The following is a 21085-nucleotide window of genomic DNA, read 5'->3' as shown; positions in this document are numbered from 1 at the left end:
CCTGAACCCCCCAGCCTCCAGCTCTCTCCTGTCCGTTCTCCAACCAAAGTGTCCTTCCAAAGATGTCACTCTTATCATGCCAAGCACCTTCTTCAAAAGCCCCAGTGTCTTCCACACAAGATCCAGTTCCTTTTGCAATGGCTTCCCGGGCCCTTGATAACTCAAGCCTGTGTCTCCAAGTCCATCTCCTCCTAGCCTTCTCCCAGTGGATTGTCTGTCTCCACTGTGGCTAGGGCTACAACTTTCTTTCTTTCTTTCTTTCTTTCTTTCTTTCTTTCTTTCTTTCTTTCTTTCTTTCTTTCTTCTTTCCTTCCTTCCTTCTTTCTCTCTTTCTTTCTTTCCTTCTTTCTTTCTTTTTCTTTCTTTCCTTCCTTCCTTCCTTCTTTCCTTTCTTTTCCTTCCTCCCTCCCTTCTTTCTTTCTTTTCCTTCCTCCGTCCCTCCCTCCCTCCCTTCTTTCTTTCTTTCTTCTCTTTTTTGAGATGGAGTCTTGCTCTGTTGCCCAGGCTGGAGTGCAGTGGCACGATCACAGCTCACTACAGTCTAGACCTCTGGGCTCAGATGATCCTCCCACCTCAGCCTCCTGAGTAGCTGGGATTACAGGCATGCACCACCAAGCTCAGCTAATTTTTTTGTAATTTTTGTAGAGACGGGGTTTTGCCATGTTGCCCAGTCAATCTGGTCTCGAACTCCTGGGCTCAAGCGATTCTCCCACCTCGGCCTCCCAAAGTGCTGGGATTACAGGCATGAGCCACTCATTGCACCTGGCCTAGAATGTTTTCTTATCAGAACAATGTTGTCCCAGCTAGAGAAGGCCCTCAATATCAGCTCCCCATGTGTTCTGCCCTTAGGTTCGAGTGAAGGTGTTTGAAGCCCGACAGCTCATGGGCAACAACATCAAACCAGTGGTGAAGGTGTCCATCGCAGGCCAGCAGCACCACACACGCATCAAGATGGGAAACAACCCTTTCTTTAATGAGGTGGGCTGAACGGGGCACATCAGGCAAGGAGCCAGCCAAGGGCTGGGCATCCCCGGTAGGCAGCCGGCAAGCTTGCTTCTTGACTAGGGTGTCTTCATGTGTTTGTTCCACAAGCATTTACTGAGTGTCTACTGAGGGCCAAGCACTGAAAATACAGAACAGGATAACTCAGAGCCCTGTATCTGAGGAGCTGGTGGGCTGGTGGGGGCACAACTCATGAATCCATAAACAATTACAACAGAGCAGATCCTGGTTTACAGAGGTCTGGGAGCATTGCTATTGGAGGTTCGAAGCACAGACCCAGACCATGTATGTCTCATTGCTGCTGGAGCCCCAAATTGTAGCACTGGGCCTGATACACAGTAGGTGCTCCGTAAATACTTGTTGAATTAATTAGTAAATGAACAAATAAAAGATAAAAGCACAGTGGAAGCTGGAAGGAGTAAGTGAGTAATGAGGCTGGGGGTGGCGGAGAGGACTCAGAAGGGCTCCAGCAACCCTGAAGGAAGATTTTACCAGGGAAAGACAGACAGGATGGGAAAAGATAATTCAGGAAAAAGTCATGGTGTTTTCAAAGGCCTGGAACCAAGCAAGCCGCAGACTTGACAGCAGAACTATAGCTATGGGTGTGGCTGGAGGAGACTGGCTGGAGGGGAGCCTACAGTGTGGGCTGGGGTCCCATCCTGGACACTACTCAGGAGCCATGGAGGACTTAAGCAGAGGAGTGACAGGCCTAGGTTTGCATTTGGGAAAGAAGTTTCTGGCTGCCACGGGGAGCAGGGACAGAGTGGACTGGCAGGGCAACCTAGAAGGAGGTGTGGGCTCAAATCTCCATCCTGGGCAGCTAGCTGGGCCCTGAGTTCTCCAGGAATCTCCTACCATTCCCCATTCTGGGCAGAAAACCCTCCAGGAGGCTGGGCTTGGTGGCTCATGCCTGTAATTCCAGAACTTTGGGAGACCGTGGTGAGTGGATCACCTGAGGTCCGGAGTTCGAAACCATCCTGACCAATATGGTGAAACCCTGTCTCTTTTGTAAAAATACAAAAATTAGCCACATGCAGTGGCAGGTGCCTGTAATCCCATCTACTCAGGAGGCTGAGGCAGGAGAATCGTTTGAACCCGAGGTTGCAGTGAGTTGAGATTGCACCACCACACTCCAGCCTAGGTGACAGAGCGAGACTCCGCCTAAAAATAGGAAACCCTCTAGGAGCCCGGGAGGTCTCTGCTTCTGGGGGAGCATGAGAGAAGTGGCACAAGTTGAGTATCCCTTACCCAAAATGCATGGTATCAGAAGTGTTTTGGATTTCAGATTTTTTTTGGGAATCTGGAATATTTGCATTGTACCAGTTCAGCATTCGTAATAATGAAAATCTGAAACCCAGAATGCTCCAGTGAGCATTTCCTTTGAGGGTCATGTTGGCACTCAGAAAGTTTCAGATTTTGGAGCATTTTTTATTTCAGATTTTTGGATTAGGAATACTCAGCCTGTACTTGTAAACCCATTGAAATGGGTAAAGTTGTGGAAAGAAGCACATTATTCTGAACTTTCAGGTTTACTGAGTGCTTGGGTGAAGTGGCGGAAGAAATCATCCACTCTACCCCAATTCTCTTTGCCTCAGATCTTCTTCCAGAATTTTCATGAGGTTCCTGCAAAGTTCTTTGATGAGACCATCTTAATCCAGGTGAGGAGCCAAACTGGTCCCCAGCAAGGTGGGTTTCTTGTCCCACTTCAATACTGGGAAGCACTACAGCTCCAGCCCCCACCCTTAGAGCCAGGGGCACTTCAGATTGTCTTCCTGACCCCCACCACTTTCTTCACCCCCTGGCACCCAGATTATTCATTCATTTACTCATTTATTCAACAAATGTTGTGGATTGCCAACTGCCAGGCCCTGAACTGGGCGCCAAGGTGAACAAGGCAGCCCCTTCCCATGTGCCAGGATTTTCAAGCCACCAAAGGCCCCTCCAAGTAGAATACTCCATTCCCTAACCAAAGGGAGCCAGTAACAATGTTGAACATGTGGTTATCAGGTGCCTACTATGTGCCCAGCACAGGGTTAAGGAGAACAAAGAGGCCTCTTCCTTTGAAGAATTTACTGTTCTTGGGAACAAAGGCATAGAGGAAACAACCAGGAGAGCATGTAATGGATAACGTTGAGTGCAACACCTTGCTTTGTGTTGACTTGGGGCAAGGAAATTGACCTCTCTGATCAATTTCCTCATCAGTAAAATGGAATTAAAAATCTGAACCTCACAGGGTTCCTCTGAGAGTGAAATGAGAACACCCATGTGCAAGTGTCTGCCCCATTAGGAAGCATTCAATACATCGGGAGGATCCTGGTTGTGCCTTTGCTATACCTCTTACAGGGGCTGAGGGAAATTGGGATTGTGAATAATTAAAATATTTCTGGGAACTCCCTTGCAGGTGGTGAACTCCTCAGCAATGAGATACAAAGCAGAGATCGGGAGATTTCAAGTGAGTACTGTACATGGGAGGAGGTTCAGTGAAACAGTTATTAAAACAGAGACCCATGCTGGGCTCCATGCCCAAGTCTGGGGAAAAGGACTTGGATTTTCACACAGAAAGATCCAGACTTGGCCGGGTGCAGTGGCTCGCACCTGTAATCCCAGCACTTTGGGAGGCCGAGGCCGGCGGATCACGAGGTCAGGAGATCGAGACCATCGTGGCTAACACAGTGAAACCCCGTCTCTACTAGAAATACAAAAAATTAGGGGGGTGTGGTGGCGGGCGCCTGTAGTCCCAGCTACTCAGGAGGCTGAGGCAGGAGAATTGCTTGAACCCAGGAGGCGGAGCTTGCAGTGAGCCGAGACCGCACCACTGCACTCCAGCCTGGGCGACAGGGTGAGACTCCATCTCAAAAAAAAAAGAAGAAGAAAGATCCAGGCTTGTATCCACCTACCAACTGGGTGACTTAAACAAGTTATTCTGAACCTCTACTTCCTCATCTGTAAAAGGGAGATGATAATATACTCAATCTGGGGGGTGATTGTGAGGATTAAAGTATATATAACGTTTATGAAAGCTCAGGGCGCCATGTTGAATTCCACACTCCCATGATACTGTGGACACAGTTCAAATCTCTGCCTCCAGGAAGTAGAAGCAGAGGATCCAAAAGGTCAGCCTACATGTTAGGGAAACTCAGAGAAATATTGCTGCCTGTGAGGACAGAGTGAAAAGATGTGATTTGGGAAGACAGGCTGAGAGATTAGGAGAGTTTACAGTCATGATGGGCTAAACTAAGATTCTCCAAATCCAAAAAGATCAGGAAAAGGTAGGTTGCTAGGTTAAATACAGGATGCCTGGTTACATTTAATCTTAGATAAACAAAAAATACATTTTAAATATAAGTATGTCCCAAATATTACATGGCTTCTCACCAAATATTGCAGGGGACGTATGTGTATTAAGAAAGTAGTCATTGTTCATCTGAAATTTTAATTTAAGTGGGCATCTTCTATTTTTGTTTACTAAATCTACAATGTTAGGAAACGGGCACCACCCTTGGGAAAAAACATAGAGAGACAGAGATTCTAGAAATGTTAGATGGTAGGAGGTGAAAAATGTTGTGCTCTTGACAAAGGCCACCGCATGATTTCTAGACAGTGACCAATGACATAAGCTAAGTTATAGAGGTCAGAGAAAACCTGAGTTTAACCAAGCTTCTTCTTTTTTTTTGAGACGTGATCTTGCTTTGTCACCCAGGCTTGATTGCAGTGGTGCAATCCCGGCTCACTGCAGCCTTGAACTCCTGGGCTCAAGCAATCCTCCCACCTCAGCCTCCCGAGTAGCTTGGACTACAGGTGTGCACCACCGCACCTGGCTAATTTTTAAAATTTTTTTGTAGCGAATGGGTCTCACTATGTTACCCAGGCTAGTCTGGAACTCCTGGGCTTAAGCCGTCCTCCCACCTCAGCCTTCCAAAGTGCTGGGATTACAGGCGTGTGTCCACCACACCCAGCCGAGCTTATTTTTTTATTTCTTTTTATTTTGGTATCATGAACTCCCATATCCTCATCACTCATCTTCATCAATTCACAGTCAATTGTGTTTTACCTACACCTAGCCCCCTTCGCCTTCACCACTGGATTATTTTGAATCAAATCTCAAGCATCACATCATTTTATCTTTCTACATTTCAGTATGTATTGCAAAAACATAAGGATTTTATTAAGCATAGCCACATACAATTATCACATCTAAAAACCTTTATAATTCCTAGGTAGCATTAAATACCTAGTCAATGTTCAAATTCCCCTAATTGTTTTACATATTTCTTTTACAGTTTTTCAAATAAGGATTCCAGGCTGGGAACGGTGGCTCACGCCTGTAATCCCAGCACTTTGGGAGGTCAAGGCAGGCGGATCACCTGAAGTCAGGAGTTCAAGACCAGTCTGGCCAACATGGCCATCTCTACTAAAAATACAGAAATTAGCTGGGTGTGGTGGCACATGCCTGTAATCCCAGCTACTCATGAGGCCGAGGCAGGTGAATCATTTGAACCCAGATGGTAGAGGTTGCAGTGAGCCAAGATTTTGCCACTGCACTCCAGTCTGAGCAAAAGAGAGAGACTCTGTCTCAAAAAAACAAAAACAAAAAACAAATCAGGATTCTAAGCCAGGTCCACTCATTGCAAGTGGTTAATATGCATTTTAGTTTCCTTTTATTCTGTTGGTCCTCTCTGCTCCCCCACTTCCTCTTTTTTTTTTTTTTCTTTAATTTGCAACTTATTTTTTAAGGAAACTGGGTAGTTGGACCTGTAGCGTTTTCTCTGGTCTGGGTTTTGCTGATTTCATCTTCAGGGAATCATTTTGCATTCCCCCACCCCATTTCCCTATCTAGAGTTTAGATCAGTCTGAACCAATTTGTTGGCAAAGTGACTTTAGCAGAAGGCACAGAATGTCTGCTGGTCTCTCATTTTATGTTGTTAACAGCTAATGATGATCATTGCCTGGATCTGTTGCTTCATTAGGAGTGACTGAATTTCTATTCTGTTTTTTTATTTTTATTTTTTAATTTATATATATATATATATATATATAGTTTTTTTTGAGACAGAGTCTTGCTCTGTCACCCAGGCTTGAATGCTGTGGCACGATCTTGGCTCATGCATCCTCTGCCTCCCAGGTTCAAGCAATTCTCATGCCTAAGCCCCCCGGGATAGCTGGAACCACAGGCACGTGCCACCATGCCCAGCGAATTTTTGTATTTTTAGTGGAGATGGGGTTTCACCATGTCGGCCAGGCTGGTCTCAAACTCCTGGCTTCAAGTGATCCGCCCGCCTCAGCCTCCCAAAGTGCTGGGATTACAGGCATGAGCCACCATGCCTTGCCCTGTTTTTTTTAATGTTATGGTTTTATTGAGGTGTCATTGACATACAATTAATGGTACATATTTAAAATGTACAATTTGATATATTAAAAATATGTGCACACCCAGAAGAAAACATCATCACAATTAAGATAATGAATATACTCATCACATCTGTCACCTCCAAAAGTTGTCTGATGGACCTTGGGAATCACTCCGTCTCATTCCCATCCCACCCCCTCCATCCGCAGACAACCACTGATCTGCTTTCTGTTATTATATGAACATTTCTTTCCTAGAGTTCTTATTAATAGATAAGTATTTCCTAGAGTTCATATCAATAGAATCATACATTCTCTATCCTTTTGTGTCTGCTTTCTTTCCCTCAGCATTGCTATTCTGAGATTCATCCATGTTGTTGCACTTGTCAGCAGTTCGTTCCTTTTTATTGCTGAGTAATAGTCCAGCATATGGATGTACTATAGTTTAATTATCCATTCCCTTGTTAATGGACATTTAGATTGCTTCCAGTCTGAGGCTGCTATAATGGGGCCGTGTAAATATTTGTGTACAAATCTGAGTGTGGACATAAGCTTTAATTTCTCTTGGGAAAATATGTAGAAGCAGAATGACTAAATCATATGGTAGGTATATGTGGTATATGTTTAACTTTCTTTTTTTTTTTTTTGAGATGGAGTCTTGCCCTGTTGCCCAGGCTGGAGTGCAATGGCGTGATCTCGGCTCACTGCAACCTCCCCCTCCTGGGTTCAAATGATTTTCCTGCCTCAGACTCCCGAGTAGCTGGGATTACAGGCACCTGCTACTACGTGTGGCTAATTTTCGCATTTTTAGTAGAGACAGGTTTTCACCATGTTGGCCAGGCTGGTCTTGAACTCCTGACCTTGTGAGCGGCCCACCTTGGCCTCCCAAAGTGCTGGGATTACATGCGTGAGCCAACGCACCTGGCCAACTTTTTTTTTTTTTTTTTTGAGACAGAGTCTTGCTCTGTCATCAAGGTTGGAGTGCAGTGGCGCGATCTCAGCTCACTGCAGCCTCTGCCTCCCGGGTTCAAGTGATTCTCCTGCCTCAGCCTCCCGAGTAGCTGGGATTACAGGTGCACGCCACCATGTCTGGCTAATTTTTGTATTAGCCCGCCTCGGCCTCCCAAAGTGCTGGGATTACAGGTGTGAGCCACTGCACCCAGACGTGTATGTTAAACTTTTTAAGGAAAATTTCTAAAAGTTTTTTTTCCAAAATTCCAAACAGGTTCTGCCACTGTACATGCCCACCAGTAGTGTATTAGAGTTTCAGTTGCCCCACATTCTCCACAATACTTGATCTAGTCCATCTTTTTTATTTTAGCCATTCTAATGGTGTGTAGTAATATTTCATTGTGATTGTAATTTAAACCTTCCTAACGACTAACGATGTTGAGCATCTTTTCATGTGCCTGTCATCTGTATATCTTCTTTGGTGAAGTGACTGTTCAAATCTTTAGTTTGTTTTCCTTGGATTGTTTGTTTTCTAACTATTGATATATGATTTGCAAATATTTTCTTCCAGAGGATGACAGCCCATTCATTTTCTGTTTTGTTTTTGTTTTTGTTTTTGTTTTGAGACGGAGTCTCTCTCTGTCACCCAGGCTGGAGTGCAGTGGTGTGATCTCCGCTCACTGCAAGCTCCACCCCCTGGGTTCATGCCATTCTCCTGCCTCAACCTCCTACAGGCACCCACCACCACACCCGGCTAATATTTTTTGTATTTTCAGTAGAGACGGGATTTCACCGTGTTAGCCAGGATGGTCTCGATCTCCTGACCTCGTGATCCGCCTGCCTCAGCCTCCCAAAGTGCTGGGATTACAGGCATGAGCCACTGTCATTTTCTTAACAGTGTCTTTCAAAAGCAGACTTTTTCATTTTGATGAAGTCCAATTTATCAAGCTTTTCTTTCTTTCTTTCTTTCTTTCTTTCTTTCTTTCTTTTTTTTTTTTTTTTGAGACAGAGTCTCGCTCTGTCGCCCAGGCTGGAGTGCAGTGGCGCAATCTCGGCTCATTGCAAGTTCCGCCTCCCGGGTTCACACCATTCTCCTGCCTGAACCTCCCTAGTAGCTGGGACTACAGGCGCCCGCCACCACGCCCGGCTAATTTTTTGTATTTTTAGTAGAGACAAGGTTTCACTGCGTTAGCCAGGATGATCTCGATCCTGACCTCTTGATCCGCCTGCCTCAGCCTCCCAAAGTGCTGGGATTACAGGCGTGAGCCACTGCGCCCGGCCAATCAAGCTTTTCTTTGATGGGTTGTGCTGTGTTGCTGTATCTAAGAACACATTATGGGTGGCCATAATGTTCTGTGGCAGCTTGCCCCACATATGTCACCTTCCATCCTGAACCACATTCCTCAAACCTCTGTGTCAGAAACTATCTCCAAGGGGAAAGAGAAAACCCGTAGTTTCTTTGTCAACTCCTACCTCTTACCTTAACCATCCTCTTCCCCAGGACCGGTGAGCCCTTCCCTGACCCAGGAGTAGGGTAGAGTTGGGCTGCTTTGGCCGAGAGGGTGGCACAGTGCAGTGTTGAGGAGCTTTTCCATGCAGGCTTTCTCACTGACTGGTTGTAAGACTTTGGGCACCTCTCTCAAACTCAGTATCTTCCTCTGCAGAGTAGAGGTAATAATGGGCCTACCTCCCAGGCTGCTGTAAAGATGAAAGGAGTTAGGGCAGAGAACATACTGAAGCCCCAACAGCTAGTAGTTGGGTCAGGTTAGTTGGTATTACAAATCTTGGCTGCAGGCCCTAACTAATCCTCACCCCACTCTTGTCTTTTCAGACAGATATTGGGTTTATCTACCATTCTCCAGGTAGGTAATACTTATGGCAAATATGTATGTCTTCTGAGAAAAATCAGGCCAAGGGTCAGAATATCTTAAAATCCCCATATGTCCAACACATGGGTGGAGGGGAGTATTAGAGATTGTAAATTATTTTTTGTATTTGGTAATATTTCACTGTACATTGTGGTATTTTATTTTACCTTATTTTTTAATTTAATTTTATTTTTTGAGATGGAGTCTCACTCTGTTGCCCAGGCTGGAGTGCAGTGGCTCAATCTTGGCTCACTGCAATCTCTGCCTACTGGCTTCAAGCAATTCTCCTGCTTCAGCCTCCCAAGTAGCTGGGATTACAGGCATGTGCCACCACACCCAGCTAATTTTTTATTTTTAGTAGAGATGGGGTTTCACCATGTTAGCCAGGCTGGTCTCGAACTCTTGACCTCAGGTGATCCACCCGCTTCAGCCTCCCAAAGTGCTGGGATTACAGGCATGAGCCACCACACCTGGCCTATTTTAATAGCCAGTAATAGCATCTTTCTCTGAAAAACTCAGGGCATCCCTTTGGGTCAAGTGCTAGCCTTATATTACAATCCTGGGTTAGATTTCTATTTTTTGAGGCCAGTATTGGAAGATTAAAGTTTGAGAGGAAATTTCCACCTTACCTGGCTATAACGTACACACTAGGTTGAGGAAAATGCTTGCCTCTACAGTGCCTGGTTCCAGACCAGGCCGCAGTGAGAACAGTAGGTTCCCAAGGCATAAACAGGGGTCCCTGTTTCCTAGAGGCAACAGCTGGCAGCCTTGTGAGCACACTATCATTGCTTCGTGGTACGAGTGACTCCCCTTTTCCTCTGCTACTGGATAGAAAGCAGGATGCCTGAGACCTATTTCCACCTTCCCCTCCTGCTAAAACAAAGGCTGGTTTCAGGGGAGAAGGAAGGAGGCTGCAGGCAGATCTCCCATGGCCTTTCTGCCTCTCTAGGTCACACACTCCTAAGGAAATGGCTAGGCCTCTGCCAGCCAAATAAGCCTGGCAGTGGTGTGACAGGCTACCTGAAAGTCACCATCTATGCCCTCGGTGTGGGAGACCAGGCCCTGGTGAGCTGCCCCTAATGCCCCCGGAAACTTTCCTATCCTGGCTGCCTCCTGGGGGCACCCCTGGGCCTCACCCTGGATATTGACCATGACATCTCTCCTTTGTCCGCTGCGTCACTGCAGGGTTGTCCCATCCCCCCTGCACCAAGTGGGAAGTTGGAGAAGCAAAGTCTGGTGTCCTTGCCTGTGACCTCCCCATTACCTTGACTATATCAGCTCTCTGGTCTCTCCAGATAGATCAAAAGCTGCTCTATGGCACCGATGACACCGATATTCAGATCTTCAAGTCAGCGGTAGTCCCGATGAACATGGCTTACTTACAGCTCTTCATCTACTGCGCAGAGGACCTGCACCTCAGTTAGAGTCTGGGTGCAGGGGAGGGAGCAGCCCTGAGATTCCCTACACGGTGGTACCCTGGATCCTCATGGAGTTTCCTCATTCCTTTTGGCACTAAACTACTGTTTGGGGTAGGGGGGACAGGGTGAGACTGGAATTGCCCCAAGACTTGTCCTGTGGAGGTGCCATGGACACCCTTTCAAACGGGTCTCACAGCCCCAGCCTGTCTATGATGGCCAGATGCAAACTCAAGGCTCCCTATGTCCCCCCACCCCATGCCATTGTGTGGAAGAAGAAGGGGCATGGTGGGAACTGGAGACAGGTCTGCCCAGGGGGCACCCCTCTAAATTATAGGGGAGGGTTTTCAGTTGTTCTGTCGCCACCCTATTTCCTCCTCCTGAAAAATGCTGCTGGCTCAGATATCTTTTAACTTGTTGTTCATAGAGAAACACCAGTCAGTGAATCCTCAGTTGGAGGTGGAACTAATTGGGGAAAAGGTAAGTGTAGAAATATTCTGAGACCCAGAGAGATTGGCATCTAGAGAAAGTAGTTGGGAGAGGAGGGTGGCCTGGTGGGCAAGACCACAGGAATCATCTCCCAGTCACCCACTGAGAGAAGCATGCACCCCTGCACCTGGAACTCTGTGCAGGCGGAGGCCATGTCTTATTCTCTGCATGCCAGATGCCCCCCAAAAACCAAATACACGTGGAAGAATGAGTGCGTGAATGAAACATGCCAATGAGTGAACAACATCGAAACTGTCGCCACCCCTCAGTTTCTTCATGTGCAAACGAAGGTTCTGGGCAAGAGAGTTGCTGACATTCCATGAACCTCTATGAATACGGAATAGCATTTTCCAAAGTGTGCTGATGGGTGTCATGGGTAAAAAAGGGTCCTATGTTCAAATTCGGACAATGCTAGGTTACAGTTAAACAGATATTTTCCGTATTTGCCAAGCAGAATTTCTACCATATTCTGTTTGTTGCAAGCGAGTCGTTAAATCCAGCCCACACATAAGCAGAGAGAAAATAATGTCTATCTTTTGAAGGGAGGAGTACCAAAGAATTTGTGGACATATTTAAAACCACCATACTGAGTATTTCCCAGTGAGTGGTTGGGTACCCCCAAAGCTAGGTGAAACGTTCTCAGGTGGTAAGTGACACACAGTTCTCAAAAATTTTGATACTTCTGTGTTCATCTTAGTGTACCTTAAAAAGTTTAATAAGGCCAAGTAACACTTGATTTCACAGATACCACTGCTTACACATGAACTCAACTGACGGTTTTAAAACAGGCATGCTGCTGCCATTAGCTGTGTTTTTGCCCATTTTTCTTTTGGGATCTTAGAATTTATCCAGCAAAATATATGTCTATACACTCATATAGTAAGGTCAGTAGCCCTATATCTATTTAAAAATGAAGTCTATTGAAAGCTGACTTAAGGAAAAATATGAGGAATCTGAATCTGGCAAACACCTCGGATAAGTACACAAAGGACTGGCGCTGTTGCTGCTGAGAAGTTGTGCAGGTGTCTTGAGAGCAGGGATTAGCCCAAGCACCTCTGTGCTGTGGTGTCCACTGGGAGGCTGGACAGGAAGAGCTGGAAGGTGAGGCCAGTGGAGGGAGGAGGGGGCAGGCTGGCACCAACACTGCTTTGGGACATTCCAGCTCAGGACACACATGCAGACTCAAACCGACAACCCGATATGGAACCAGATCCTGACCTTCCGGATTCAGGTATGGCTCCTCCATCATGCCCACCCTTCTCCCACATCCCCTAACATAGAAGGGAAGTTTGGATGATTGTGTGGGGGTGAAGACAGAGGGTGGGGGCCAAAAAGCATGGCAAGGGGGACTCTGCCTGATAGGGAGCATGAGGAAGCCCAGGACATATTATGGAAAACTTTACCTTTTACAGCTTACTGAGTTATCATTGACGTACCTATGTCAATGGTATGTATGACTTGTAGATATTTAAAATGTACAATTTGGCTGGGCACGGTGGCTTACACCTGTACTCCCAGCACTTTCGGAGGCTGACGTGGGCAGATCACTTGAGCTCCAGAGTTTGAGACCAGCCTGGACAACAGTGGCGAAACCAGACTCTACTAAAAAGATAAAAATTAGTCGGGCGTGGTGACATGCGCCTGTAGTTCCAGCTACTCGGGAGGGTGAGGCAGGAGAGTTGCTTGACCCCGGAGGTGGAAGTTGCAGTGAGCTGAGCCAAGGTAGTATCACCTACTTATTTGAGCAAACACTTCAGCTAAGTAGGTGATAACAACCTGTTGCCCAAGCCAAGCCACTGCACTCCAGCCTGCACAACAGAGGGAGACTCAGTCTCAGGAAAATATAAAAGAAAAAAGAAAAGAGAGAGAGAGAGAGGAAGGAGAGGGAGGGAGGGAGGGATGGAAGGAGGGAAGGAAGGAAGGAAGGAAATGTACAATTTGATACATTTTAAAATATGTACACATCCAGGAAACCCATCATACAATCAACATAATGAATATATCTATCACCTCCAAAAGTTGCCTAATGCCTCTTGGGAATCCCTCCCTGTGATTCCTATTCCACCCCCTCCCATCCCCAGGCAACCAACAATCTGCTTTCTGTTACTACGTATTAGCTTGCATTTCCTAGTGTTTCATAGAAATGGAATCGTTCAGTAAGTACCCTTATTTGTCTGACTTCTTTCACTCAGCATAATTATTGTGAAATTCATTCATGCCGTTGCTGTGTATCAGTGGTTCATTCCTTTTTGTTGCTAAGTAATATTCCATTGTATGGATGTACCAGAGTTTGCTTATCCCTTTCCTTGTTTATGAACATTTCCGGTTTGGGGCTGTTACAATGAAGCTGTAAACACTTGTGTACAACCCTTAGCATAGACATATGCTTTCATTTCTCTTAGGTAAATATGTAGATGCAGAATGACTAGATTCTATGGTAGATGTATTAAGCAATGAGTGGGTCATACAACTGAACTTTCCAGAGAACTTTAATGTGCCCTTTCACCCACATATAAAAATAAAACAAATCCCTTTAAAGACACATTTTAAATGATAATATACATTTTCTTATCTTCTCAGCAACTTTGCCCTGAATATAATTAGAGCTTTTTGTTGATGGCCTGGAGCCATTATGGGAACATAGTTATTATCCTGGGCTATCTGCAGTACCGGGCTACTTGTTCCTACACTAAATGGCTCTGAGATGCTTTCTTTTTGGGGTTCTGTAGTCTGATTTTGATCGCCTTTCAATCTGTCTCCGTCACCTATCAGCTGTTGTGGATGACAGTTCTCTTGAAGGCGGAGTCTTACTGGCCTTTTGACTCTAAGTCAGGCTTCTAAGAGCAGTGTGTAAAATAAGAACACAGTTCTGAGAGATAACTTGAGCTGAGAGATAACTTGAGCTCTCTCATAAGTGCAGGCACACAGGAATTTGTGTGACATGGACTTGGCAACCCAGAGAATGTTTTGTTTCCTCATACCTTACATTGTGAAATACAAAATTAGCTAATGCGCTCCTTCTCCCTCCTGTGAACTCCCCTCCTTGCTGCTTCTAGTAGCTACCCAGTCTGCCTTCCTGTGAGTCATCACTTTCAACCATTCCTCATAATCCCTGCCTCCTTGGATGATTTTATAGACTCTGAAAGTAGGAAGACATTTCAGAGGAGGCCTAGTCCATCCCCCAACCTTGCCAAGCTCCCTCCCACCTTTTCCGGCCTGTGATGAGGGCACAGGGCTGGGATCCTCAGATGCTCTGTGGCTGTTCAGAGCCTTGGGAAATCTTCTTTTTTCATCTTCTGTTCATCTTCTTTGTTCATCTTTTTTTTTTTTTTTCTGAGACAGAGTTTCATTCTTGTCACCCAGGCTGGAGTGCAATGGCGCGATCTTGGCTCACTGCAACTTCTGCCTCCTGGGTTTAAGCTATGAGTAGCTGGGGCTACAGGTGCCTACCACCAAGCCTGGCTAATTTTCATATTTTTAGTAGAGACGAGGTTTCACCATGTTGGCCAGGCTGGTCTCGAACACCTGACCTCAGGTGATCCACCTGCCTTGGCCTCCCACAGTGCTGGGATTACAGGTGTGAGCCACCGTGCCCGGCCCTGTTCATCTTCTTACAGGCTCAGAACCAATGGCACAGGCCAGGCCCTCCCTCATCCCTGAGAGAGGCCTTCCAACATTTGAAGATGTTCAAACACCCCTGGAACCTCATCCATTTTCCCCAGAACACAGTCTCCAGGGTGGGGCCCTTTGGATACTGGCCTGATTGCCTTTAGCCCTTTGGAAATGCAGCAGGCAGGTGTGAACCTCTCTCTGAAGAGGCAGAACAGCCAGCCACACAGATGGCAGCATCTGAGGCCAGGTGGTCAGAAGGGGAGCAGAGCCCAGGGCACTGCAGAAAACTGGCCTGTACCAATGGTCAGTCCGAGGGCCCCAGGGCAGAAGGGGAGGCAGCACACTAGATGAGGAACCAAGAAGCAGGAGGAGAATTATTAGCAGGATGGATGGAAAGGTGGTTCCGCCATAAATCTGAACTTGGAGGACTCCTAACTTTGGAAGACCTGGATGCCTTCTGGTGCCGATCTCTCCCCTTCCAATGTCCTTCCTTAACCTGGGCAATTTCCTCCTTTCTTACTGACTAGCTGCTCACCTGGAAAGCCCTTTCCTCTTCTCCTTGGCCCCTTAGCTGTCAGGACCCAGGGAGAATGGGATGAAGAAAATGGAAAGCTGGGAGGTTCCCAGCCACATCCCAAGAACTGCTGTAAGGAGAAGAGGCCCCAGCTGAGAGGATTGAGGATTTGGGGTCCCACCCTGGCCTCAACCCAGCAGCTCTATTTTACACATGGACACATGGATTTTTTCTTTTATTTCTTTCTTTCTTTTTTCTTTTTTTTTTTTTTAGACAGTCTCGCTCTGTTGCCCAGGCTAGACTGCAGTGACGCAATCTCAGCTCACTGCAACCTCCACCTCCTGGGTTCAAGCAATTCTTGTACCTCAGCCTCCTGAGTAGCTGGGACTACATGCACGAGCCACCATGCCCAGCTGATTTTTTGTTTTTTGGTAGAGATGGGGGTCTCAATATGTTGTCCAGGCTGGTCTTGAACTCCTGGCCTCAAGCGATCCTCCCACTTCAGCCTCCCAAGTACTGGGATTACAGGCATTAGCCACTGCATCTGGCCTCTTTTCTTTCTTTCTTTTTAAAAATAATTGAGGAAACCATAATGCAGAGTGGAGATGGGACACAGAAGCTTGGGTAGGAATCCTGACTCCACCCCTTACTATGTGACCTTGAGCAAGTCCCTCTGCCTCTCTAGGCCTGATTCCCCATCTCTTTATAGGGACAATCACAGCCCTCAAGGGGTTACAGCAGAGTGGTTTTGGCAACTGCATGTAGCATGAGAACTTCAGGAACTCAACCTCTCTGATCTCAGCTTTCCCATATGAAAATGGGAATAATAATAGCACCTGGTTCATGAGGTTTTTAGGAGAGCCCACTCAGCTGGTCTATGGAATTTGTTTAGCACAAGCCAGGGGCAACAGAAACCTCCTAAAGAGGCAGCTATTATTATTTATTCTTTTTTTTTTTTTTTTGAGAGACGGAGTTTCGCTCTTGTTGCCTAGGCTGGAGTGCAATGGCACGATCTCAGCTCACTGCAACCTCCTCTTCCCGGGTTCAAGTGATTCTCCTGCCTCAGCCTCCCGAGTAGCTGGGATTACAGGCATGCGCCACCACACCCGGCTAATTTTGTATTTTTAGTAGAGACAGGGTTTCTCCATGTTGACCAGGCTGGTCTTGAACTCCTGACCTCAGGTGATCTGCCCGCCTCGGCCTCCCAAAGTGCTGGGATTACAGGCATGTGCCACCATGCCTGGTTTATTATTTATTCTTTGAGGAGACAGATATACCGCTGTTTAAAAAGTTGATGGCTAGACATGATGAAGACATTCTAGGCCCACGGCCTCTCCATGAGATGGTTTGGTGAATGTGCATTCAGACTGCGAGGGGCTGTATGAGGACAGTAATATCTACCAGCCCACAGTCAGGGCAGACTCAGGTGTCAGAGGGGCCTGAAGCTTATGCAATTAGGGGACTTTTTTTTCTTTTTTGAAACAAGGTCTCGCTCTGTCACCCAGGTTGGAGTGCAGTGGCATGATCATGGTTCACTGTAGCCTCAACCTCACGGGCTCAAGCAATCCTCCCACCTCAGCCTCCTGAGTAGCTGGGACTATAGGTGAGTGCCACCACACCCAGCTAATTTTTGTATTTTTTGTAGAGAGAGGATTTCATCATGTTGCCCAGGCTGCTCAGGTGATCTGCCCGCTTCAGCCCCTCAAAGTGCTGGGATTACAGGTGTGAGCCACCATGCTTGTCCAGAGGGCCATTTTAAAAACAAAAATACAAAACGATCATGTGACAAGTTCCAGGCCCCTCTCAGGACCTTGCAAGGGGCCTACTCAAATGGGAGGCCCAGCTGGGCGAGGTGACTCACACCTCTAATCCCAACATTTTGAGAGCCCTACGCAGGAGGATTGCTTTTGCCCAGGGGTTCGAGACCAGCTTGGGCAACATAGTAAGGCACCTGTCTCTACAAAAAAAAAAAAAAAATTTGTTTTTAATTACCTGGGCTTGATGGCAGGTGCCTGTAGTCCCAGCTACTCAGGAGGCTGAGGCGGGAGGATCGTTTGAGCCTGAGAGGTGTAGGCTGTAGTGAGCTATGATCATGCCACTGCACTCCAGTCTGGGTGACAGAGCAGCACCCTGTCTGAAACAAAACAAAGCAAACCCCCAGAAAACAAGAGGCCCTAAAGCCAAAGCTCGATTCGCTTGGTTCAAAATCCAGCTTTTCTATGATGAAGTGGCTCACTGGTAACTGAGCCAGGACTTGCTCCCAGACCCGCGACTCCCTACCTGTTCTTAAAATCTCCACGAGGGCCAGACCATCCCAATGTGTACCCACCGCACCTCTCTCCTTCTCTCCACAGCTACCCTGCCTCTCCAGCTACATCAAGTTCAGAGTCTTGGACTGGTGAGCAACCTGGTGGAGGCTGAAGCACACAGGGAAGGAAGAAATGAGAGCTGGGCCGGGGGCTCAGCCTAAGGAGTGTGTTTCTCTCCAGCCGCAAGAAGGACTGCCCGGATGAGATTGGGACTGCCAGCCTGTCCCTCAACCAGATCTCGTCCACCGGAGAAGAGATAGAAGGCAAGCAAAGCCTCGAGCCCACTTCCTACGCCCCTCGTCCTGCGCCCGACCCTTCTCACTCTCTCTCCTTCCAGGAGTGTACTCCGGCTTCCTGCCCTGCTTTGGCCCCAGCTTCCTGACTCTGCATGGGGGTAAAAAGGCCCCTTTCAGGATCCAGGAAGAAGGCGCTGTAAGCTTCTCACATCAGCTCTAGGGTACAGTGGAGGTAGAGCTTCCCCATGTAAAGCACTAGGGCCTGGGACGTGCCCCGAGGCCCCGGCCCTGGTTTCTGTCCCTCGGGGTCTTGTGGAGGACGTGAAGCCTGTCCATGAGCAGCCACGTGCATGTGGGACAGGCGTGGGGGCACAAGAAAGGAGCAAGCGGAAGCTCTGGGCTTTCCCTGAGGAAGGGGCTTTGAGAGGAGACCATGGTAAGATTTTCAGCAGGTGGGAAGGGCGCGAAGGACGGAGGACACAGCACAGGCAAGTGTGAGGAAGCATGAGGTTATTCAGGAATGGCGGTAAATGCCAGAAACCCGACTCGAACAGGCTTAAACCCAGGGAAAAACAAGAGCCCTGTCCGCCCGGATCTACTGTGGATCCCAGTTTCTGACTGTGCAAAGAGGCCCTGGGAAGGAACGAGGCAGGGAAGGATGCTGAGGAAGAACCACAGGCATTGGTCCTCAAGGCCACCAAGGCCACTAGGAGGCCCTCACTCTCCTTCCCCCCTGCCTCATTCCCTCCTGCCTCAGTCAGGCTTCCCGGCTGGGAACCTCACCACACAGCCTCCAGCAGGGAAGGCCAGGGAAGCATTCTAATTGGCCTCCTTAGGTCATGTGTGCTCCCCGTGGATCACAGTTGCCAAGGAGGCGGGGCAGGCTCTGATTGGCCAGGCGGGTAGTGCAAACTCAGTGGTAATCACAGTTACCACCCAGCCTGAAGCATGGTGGGAGCACGGTCTTCCATGGGGCAGGCAGGATCCCAGGGTGCAGAAGAGGGCTCAATGCCCAGAGGTTTCCCGGCGTGGAGGTTTCTGGAATTCTTCTCCGGGATTGTGGTTGGAGTAAGCCCCGGGCAGGCAGTGACTGGACAACCTTGTCTTTGCCTCAGGGGTTTCAAAGGAGATTGGCCTGTTCTTTTTCTCTCACCCCTTTTCTCCGTTTTCCTCTCGCTTGCCCTAGTGTATTCCCGACTCTGTTAGGGATGGTTTAGCTTATCGAGGCCGAGTCTTCCTGGAGTTAATCACCCAAATCAAGTCCTATCAAGACTCCACGATAAAGGATCTCTCCCATGAAGTGACCAGGATAGAGGTAACTGCGGGAAACAGGTAACCCAGGGAAAAACAAGAGCCCTGTCTGCCCCGGATCTACTGCGGATCCCAGTTTCTGACCGTGTAGAGAGGCCCTGGCCACTGGCTGTTGAGTGTGTAAGGATGCTTGATCAATCGGCCTGATTATTTACTAAGGCCCTGCTAGTGGCTTCATGCTGCACCAAATCCCGGTGGTTGGGAGACCCTGATGGAAAAGATAAGGTTTCAGTTTAAGAAATGCCTAATCTGGGCGAGGTGCGGTGGCTCACGCCTGTAATCCCAGCACTTTGGGAGACCGAGGAGGGAGGATCACTTGAGTCCAGGAGTTTCAGACCAGCCTGGGCAACATGGTGAAACGCTGTCTCTACTAAAAATACAAAAAAAAAAAAATGTAGCTGGGCATGGTGGTGCACGCCTGTAGTCCCAGCTACTAGGGAGGCTGAGGCAGGAGAATCACTTGAACCTGGGAGGCGGAGGTTGCAGTGGGCAGAGATTGTGCCACTGCACTCCAGGCTGGGCAACAAAGCAAGACTCCGTCTGAAAAAAATAAAAAATAAAAAATAAAATGCCTAATCTGTGCCGGGCACGATGGCTCACACCTGTAATCCCAGCACTTTGGGAGGCTCAGGCGGGCAGATCACTTGGGGTCAGGAGTTTGAGACCAGCCTGGCCAATATGGCGAAACCTCATCTCTACCAAAAAAATACAAAAATTACCCAGGCATGGTGGCTTGCGCCTGTAGTCCCAGCTACTTCGGAGGCTGAGGCAGGAGGATTTCTTGAACCCAGGAGGTGGAGGTTGCAGTGAGCCAGGATCATGCCACTGCACTCCAGCCTGGGTGACAGAGTGAGACTCCATCTCAAAAAAAAAAAAAAAAAAAAAAAGGAATCCCTGATATGGTTAAGGAGAAATTGTGTTAATTCATGACCTAGTTTCTCAGGGCTTCGTAAAACAATCTAAGGGATTTGGGTTTCTTCCTGAAGCCAGTGGAGGGCTACTTACTGAGGCAGGAAGGGGCAGGAGGAGCAGTAGCAATGGACTGGAGGAGAGTAAGTTGGGGTCACCCAGTCAAGAGAAACAGGAATACAGCCTTGCTGGCAGAGAGCTAGAGAGGAGGTGGGTAGGTTTCAGAGACCCTTTGGAAACAGAATGGCCAGAGCCAGTGACCAACAGAACGTAAGAAGTGAGGCTGACTCCCCTTACTGAGGCCCATTTTCTGCCATGGGTGACGAGGTGGTCAGGGGTGCAATGCACCAAGGTGGGCTCTCTAAAGAAGGAGCAGATATGAGGGAAGTGATGAAACCCATCTCTGACATGTGATGTAAGACATCCACATAGACCAGCTCTGGAGCCTACTAGATACAGGGATGTGACATCAACACACCAAGGTTTGAACCTGTGGTAGTGGAAGAAATTGCCTGAGGAGAGTAGGTGGAATGAAAGGAGAGGGAAGCTATGAGGATGCCACAGTCTAAGAGGCAGGTGAAAGAGGAGAGGGGATTTGCAGAAGTGGTTGGACAGGAGCCTGCAGAGGCGGACTCAGGAGTGGAGATTTGCAGAAAGGAGTGACCAGCAATCTTGAATGTGGCAGAGAGAAAGGGCGAGGACTGAGAGATATCTGCTGGTTATTAGGAAGATGTCAGTAGCCTTAGGTCAGGAGAGAAGCTAGGCTGCCATAGATGGGAGGGAGAGGTAGGAGCCAGTGCACAGAGACAAACCTTCTAAGAAACCTGATTGAAAAGCCAGGCTTGGGAGGCTGAGATAGGAGGATTACTTGAGCCCCAGGAGTTTGAGACCAGCCTGGGTAACATAGTGAAACCACATCTTTAAAAAAAAAGTAAAAAAAAAATTTTTTTTTGAGATGGAGTTTTGCTCTTGTTGCCCAGGCTGGAGTGCAATGGGGCGATCTCAGCTCACCACAACCTCCACCTCCTGGGTTCAAGCAATTCTCTTGCCTCAGCCTCCTGAGTATCTGGGATTATAGGCATCCACCACCACGCCCGGCTAATTTTGTATTTTTAGTAGAGAT

At 47.7% G+C, this 21085-nt stretch overlaps 1 protein-coding gene across 4 annotated transcripts in view; it reads left to right on the top strand.

Moving 5' to 3' along the window:
* FER1L5 (fer-1 like family member 5) overlaps positions 1–21085 on the top strand; it is a 62583-nt gene that overhangs the window by 8828 nt on the left and 32670 nt on the right. For 3 of the 4 annotated variants that reach the window (XM_055107647.2, XM_055107645.2, XM_008974468.4), the window contains exons 7-18: positions 850–978; positions 2598–2660; positions 3404–3454; positions 9131–9161; positions 10117–10232; positions 10463–10586; positions 11010–11062; positions 12234–12302; positions 17552–17595; positions 17687–17769; positions 17844–17938; positions 18929–19057. In XM_055107647.2, coding sequence (XP_054963622.1) covers positions 850–978; positions 2598–2660; positions 3404–3454; positions 9131–9161; positions 10117–10232; positions 10463–10586; positions 11010–11062; positions 12234–12302; positions 17552–17595; positions 17687–17769; positions 17844–17938; positions 18929–19057 — 987 coding nt within the window. The remainder of the gene's footprint in view (positions 1–849; positions 979–2597; positions 2661–3403; positions 3455–9130; positions 9162–10116; positions 10233–10462; positions 10587–11009; positions 11063–12233; positions 12303–17551; positions 17596–17686; positions 17770–17843; positions 17939–18928; positions 19058–21085) is intronic. The other variant, XM_055107646.2, reaches the window with a different exon arrangement.

This window comes from Pan paniscus, chromosome 12 (assembly GCF_029289425.2).
Source record: "Pan paniscus chromosome 12, NHGRI_mPanPan1-v2.0_pri, whole genome shotgun sequence".
Lineage (NCBI taxonomy): Eukaryota > Metazoa > Chordata > Mammalia > Primates > Hominidae > Pan > Pan paniscus.
The sequence above is the reverse complement of the archived record's forward strand: the minus strand, read 5'-3'. Positions and strand labels throughout refer to the sequence as shown.